At 44.5% G+C, this 6,119-nt stretch overlaps 1 protein-coding gene across 1 annotated transcript; it reads right to left on the reverse strand.

The window, feature by feature from the left end:
• Positions 1-364: 364 nt before the first annotated feature.
• On the reverse strand, positions 365-5,710 carry fev (FEV transcription factor, ETS family member). The gene is made up of 3 exons (XM_068034474.1): positions 5,635-5,710; positions 4,419-4,493; positions 365-991 (listed from the first exon to the last, which is right to left on the reverse strand). Exons 1-3 carry the CDS (start codon positions 5,708-5,710, stop codon positions 453-455), a joined length of 690 nt encoding a protein of 229 aa, XP_067890575.1. The 3' UTR covers positions 365-452.
• Between the last annotated feature and the right edge of the window lie 409 nt (positions 5,711-6,119).

Here is a 6,119-nt window from a genome sequence, read left to right on the forward strand (position 1 = left end):
TCGGCTGATCAAAGGGATGGTGGAAGCAGATTCAATCGTAACTTTAAAAAGGGAATTGGATAAATACATAAAGGGGAAAAAGTTACCACGGTTATGAGGGAAAGAGCAGGAGTGGTGGGATTAATTGGATAGCTCTACCACAGAGCTAGCACAGTCACAATGGGCCCAATGGCCTCCTTCTGTGCTTTATCAGTCTATGATTCTAATGTAGGCTCAGAGTAATAACCGATTGCCAAATAATTGCCACCGACTGGAGAAATTTAAGAGGCAGCAGTGTAAGGGTGTCAGGGTCATTGTGCAGCTCTGGTGTACTGAGAGTTTTCAACTTGCAAGCCATCAATCATGGCAATGCGAGTCCCTTTTTTTGCATTCGAGATTTGATCAAGATTAACAGCTCCGGTGCCAAATGGGGCTTTTGGTAGCCTTGTAGCACGCACCCAGTGAAGCATCATTCAGTGATAGTGGTTGTTAATATTGTTGATGCTGGTGATGTTACTGATGCTGCCGAGGTGCGACCCACTGACCGGACTGAAATGGGTCGGGGGCTGCAGACCATGACTGGGGTAGAGGGTGGGAGTTGACCCCGGCCAGTAGGAGAATCCTGAGGGGGAGACATTAGACGTCACGAGGTTGAGCTTGGGGATTCCAGAGAACGGGATGTGAGCCAGGTTGCTCTGGAACTTGTACAGTGCGTGCTCAGCGCCAGAGGGCTGGCAGACCTGAGCCAGACCGTGGAAGTCGAACTTGTAGGCGTAGCGCTTGCCGTGGACTTTGGTCATGATATTCTTATCGTAGTAGTAGCGCAGCGCCCGGCTCAGCTTGTCGTAGTTCATGTTGGGCTTGCTCTTCCGTTCTCCCCACCTCCTGGCCACCTCATCCGGGTCAATGAGCTTGAACTCGCCGTTGGTTCCTTCCCAAGTGATGCAGTTGACATTGGAGCTGTCGGACAGCAGTTCTAAAAGGAATTGCCACAGTTGTATCTGTCCGCTGCCTAAAAGAATGAATTAACTTAGTTAAAAAGAAAAAATTGTGTTTCGATCTCATCTTCAAGACATACCAAAGCATTTTACAGCCAAATAAGTAGTGGAGAAGTCAGTCAGGGCTTTGGTTTAACACCTCATTTAAAAGACAGCAGCTCCAACTCCATTCGCTCAATACTGCATTGGGAACGTCAGCCTAGATTATGTAATTAGGTGTCTAGAGCAGGACTTAAACCCTCAAAGGTCTGACTCAGAAGTGAGAGTGCTACCCACTACCCAATAGTTGGCACAGTTAAGCTGGTGATTTACGGTTATCAATTTCCCAAATCTCTCTACCAAAGCTATCTGCCACCATGACTTAGTGGGGAAAAGCACTCTCCAATGTGTTACTAAGCCTCAGAGACCAGGAAAGTCACCAGTTCCTTGGTTGCCCTGCACCAAGTTAGTTAATTTCAGTTGGGGCAAGACAATTGGCCTCAGTTTCCATTGATTAATGTTCTGAAGGGGCTTGACAGGGTAAACACTGAAAGACTGTTTCCCTTGGCTGGGGAAATTAGAACACGGAGGCACAGTCTCAGGATAAAGGACTGATCATTTAGGACCGATATGGGGAGAAATTCCTTTACTCAAAGGGTTGTGAATCTTTGGAATTCCCTACCCCAGAGGGCTGTGGATGCTCCATTACTGAATATATTTAAGGTTGAGATGGGCTGATTTTTGGTTACTCATATGACAGATAACACAACCGAGAACCAATGTACACAAATAGATTTAGCTGTAAAAATAGATGGAGGCTCCATTGTCACACCTCTAAAAACAATTTGCAATTACATAGCACTTGTAACAAGATAAAAAACATCCCAAGGTGCTTCATAGGAGTGTTTTCAGACAAATTTGACACATATGAATAAGATATTAGGACAGATGGCCAAAAGCTTGGTCAAAACGTTAGGTTTTAAGAAGCGACTTAAAGGAAGAGAGAGAGTTGGGGAAGAGGAGAGGTTTAGGGAAGGAATTTCAGAGCTTAGAAAATAGACAACTAACGGCACAGCTGCCAATGATGGAGCAATAAAAATCGAGGATGTGTAGGAGGCCAGATTTGAAGTATTAAAACCTCAGAGAGCTGTAGGGCTGGAGGAGGTTACGAAGATAGAGAGGGGAACGGTAATCGGTCATAGTAGGTCCCACCTGAAACCATAGCTCTTAAGCTGTAAGAGCAATGATAACACAAGGCAGTGCTCTGTTTCTACTGTGAACGACAGGATTGTCCCAAAAGAGTACTTGTAACGGTGTGGCAAATGCTGCACAACATCCCCACCGAACAGATAATCCAGGCACTGTCAGCTTCAATGCCACATCAGCATTGAGTCAAACACAATTCTTTGGTCTAGGCGGTAGATGAATTATCCAGTGTCTATACTGATGGTCAAGGTTCATTGCCTATCTCAACCAATGGAAAGCGTACCCTTTGAATATCAACAAAGGATAGAATTGGGATAGATAATATCCTCTTGACTTTCACTGTCTAGATTTGCATACAAAGAAGGTATATCTATCTACCATCTATCCATCTTTGCATCCATAAGTCTGGCCTTAGACACTTCTGTGGGGACCGCTTCCACCAGCACTGAGCACCAGCACCCTGCTGGTGTGAAGAGCATTTGGGAAAAAGCAGGTGGGAGCATTGAGAATTCCAGCAGAAGATGTCATCCTACTGATCCGATCAGGCTGCGTAGGCAGATTAATCTCTGGCGTGGCCCCTGTGGCATTCTCTTCAGGGAATAAAACTCTGGTCCAATACCAGATCCCAGCCTATTCCCTTCCCTGTGCTCCCCTGTCCTCTCCCTTCCTCCACCCCATTGCCCTTTGAATGCTCCAGAAAAATCTATTTGGCTGCTGTTTAAAATTAGTTGAAGAAAAGCTTTATTCAGGTAACATTAATATTGTGTGTTGATTTTTAAAAAGTATGCCTGTGAGAGGAGGGCAAAAAGAAAAACATGATGATTTATTATTTACACGCCTTTTAGAAATACTCTATTAAGACATATTAATCTTTGAAGGAAATATACGCACATACCTAAGTTTTCTGATCAAAATGTGAAAATTGAGGCAGAGGGTTATTGTCACTATTACGATCACTAAATGTGCTAGAGTATATTTCACAGAATTGTCACAGTGCAGAAGGAGACCATTTGGCCCATTGTATCTGCACCAGCTCTCCAAATGAGCAATTCACCTAATGCTATTCCCCCGTCTTCTCCCCGTAACCCTGCACATTCTTCCTTTTCAGATAGCAGTCTAATTCCCTTTTGAAAGCCTCGATTGAACCTGCCTCTGCCACATTCTCAGGCAGCTCATTCCAGAACTTAGCCACTCACTGTGTGAAAAAGTTTTTCCTCAAGTCACTTTTGCTTATTTTACCAATTACTTTAAATCTGTGTCCTTTCGTTCTCGATCCTTTCACAAGTGGGAACAGTTTCTCTCTATTTTGTCCAGACCTCTCATGATTTTGAATACTTCTATCAAATCACCTCTCAGCCTTCTCTTCTCCATCCTAATTATCACCTGATTATCAATTGTGCTTTATTTATTAGTTACAACATGTAAACATTTTATTTACTGAAGCCTTAAAAAGGACAGGACAGACAGAAACAGGGAGAAAAACGCCAAGATACACTTCAAAGAACCAAGAACAAAGCATCAATATGTTCATTGTGATTTTGTATAAGCCAATGCTGGTGGACATGGACAGCTGTCCCACACCATTGGGTTGTCAGATACACGGTCTCCTCACTGCTGATAGACACCACTAACAGTAATGGCACATTCTATTACCCTTCTGCCAAACTTCAGATTGCCCCTGCACATTGATGCCAAACCAAAGGATCTTCCCCATGTCACCAAACCCCAGTAGCCCCATCGTCGTGCTGATAATCCCTAGAACTCACAGCCAGCATTTCATCCTGCACCATCTTCTCGTGTTTCCAAATTCCAGGATCCTTCCTCAGTACTTCTAAAGCCCAGAACTATTCCTCTACTGTCCCTGTCAACCATAAATATCACTATCCCTACTGCTAACTGTTCCTGATAACCATTATTAACCCTAATCCTAATGATGACTTTTCCAGATAACCTTAACTAACCTTAACCCTAATAATGACTGTTCCTGGCAACCCTTATTAACCCTAATAGTAATTGTTTTAGTTAGCCTTAACTAACCCTATCCTTAATGGTGACTATTCCTGCAAACCTTGAGTAACTTTAATCCGAATGGCGACTTTTCCCGGTTTACCTTAACCCTATCCCTAATGGTCACTGCTTGTACTAACCCTAGCCCCGGTTGCTGGTGAGACAAATTCTAACCCCGATAGTGAGGTTATCCCGAATGAAGGGTGGGTCTGATATGTCTCAACCACTCTCGCTGCCGAATTGCCTTACCTTTCTGTACTCCGGGGTTCAGCGTTCCCCAGGTCCCATGCTTGCCTTCCTTAAGGATGTTGTCGTGTGTTGCATCTGGGAGAGAAATACAAGTTAATGAAATAAGTACCAAAATAATCTAAAAGCCATGGAAATATTCCCCCATTGTATGTTGTTAATAATTCCCCACAATCTCTTCCTTAAAGTTCTAGCAGTGATGTATTTGTTAACACACAAAATATAGTTCAACATTTTACTGAAGTAGAGCAAAGGCTGGGCTATATCTTTGTCTACCCCTCCCTCTCTCGCACACACCCACACCGATATTTCCCGACTTTCTGTCTCCGGAGTTTGCCTTTCCAGAATCCAGGAAACACGTTCAGGAAAAGACGGCAAACTCACTTCCGACAGCAGAAGCCTTTTTCTTTATAAAACGGCTGAAGCGAAAGAGGCAGGAAAGAGTGAGGTCGATTTGAGAGGAAAGGCACTTGGAGAACTTTGGGTAGCGAGAGGGGGGGGGGGGGGGGGGTGCAGAGAGAGAGAGACGAGAGCAACCGACTAAAGAGAGGGAGAAATTGTTTAAGGCAGAAGAGGAAACTTTAAAGACAGCAAGAAAGGAGAGGGAGAGAGCACGTAGGGCAGCGAAGGAGAGAGGTAGGACAAGCAAGATAGAAGAGCAGAGACAGCGGCGGAGTGAGAGACAGGACCAGAGGCAACCAAAGTGTGAAATATGGGACTGGTGACAGTGAGAGGGAGAGAGTGTGGATTAATGAGAGCAAAGGGAAGGGAAAACAGATGTGACTAGAAACGGTGAAAGAGCAGGAGAGAGGAGGGACAATTCAAGATAGCTAAGGAAATGTAGGTCTAGGGATGTTGAAAGAGAAAGAGAATGAGAAATAGCAGAGGAAGAGATTGGACCAGACACAGCAAAGGAGTGAGAGAGGCAGAGAGAGAGAGAGAGAAAGAAGTCAAAACAGCTAAACAGAGAGAAAAATAGCATCACAAACGGAAAAGAGGGATAGGACCAAGGACACAGAGAGAGTATATAAAGACAGGAAGGGAGAGAAAGAACGAGAGAAAAACTGGACACTGAAGCAGAGAGAAAACCATACAGAAAGGAGAGACAGTTAGAGGCAGGGAAGTGGTGACAGAGTTAGAGACAGAGACGAGGAGAGAGATAGCTAGAGAGAGAGAGAGAAAGGGAAGAGTTAGCAGGGAGTGAGAGGAGATGTTGTACCTGGCAGGTACATCTTTAACATCAGATTATATCCGGTGGGGTTGAGAGGCGATCCACAATTTGCTGCTTGTTTCATGGCGAGTCTGGGATTAAAAGCGGCTCCCAAACATCATCGGGAGGCTTTTAATAAATTAAAAAAAAGTAGTGATTCACCCTCCCCTCACGACCTGGTGTGAAATGCAAGGCTCGGAAAGAGTTGCGAGGCAACAGTCTGGATATCAGAAGTACCGAACAATGATCAGAGAGTAATTTCCTGAAAGATTCAGACTGGCTGGATGGTTTAATTAAAACAGCAATTTAACATTGTCAGAGAGACGCGTCTCGGCAATAAAATCTCGAGCTGCGATCGCTCGTCTCCAGCGAAGAATTAAACCCTTATCAAAACTCCATCGCCTTTTAATAAAACTCCCGTTCTGGTCGCCCTGATTTGCCCCGTTTCTATGGAGTACTGAAGTGTCAGCTTTGGGTCGGCTGCGTTTTCCGCT

Source organism: Heterodontus francisci, chromosome 7, assembly GCF_036365525.1.
Source record: "Heterodontus francisci isolate sHetFra1 chromosome 7, sHetFra1.hap1, whole genome shotgun sequence".
Classification (NCBI taxonomy): domain Eukaryota; kingdom Metazoa; phylum Chordata; class Chondrichthyes; order Heterodontiformes; family Heterodontidae; genus Heterodontus; species Heterodontus francisci.

Excerpts from the sequence above, each read along its gene's own strand:
- fev (XM_068034474.1), bottom strand. The coding sequence starts at position 5,710 with ATGAAACAAGCAGCAAATTGTGGATCGCCTCTCAACCCCACCGGATAT. Across the intron at positions 4,494-5,634 it reads GTTAAAGATGTACCTGCCAG|ATGCAACACACGACAACATC; the intron begins GTACAACATCTC and ends TTTCTCTCCCAG. Across the intron at positions 992-4,418 it reads GAACCCCGGAGTACAGAAAG|GCAGCGGACAGATACAACTG; the intron begins GTAAGGCAATTC and ends TCATTCTTTTAG.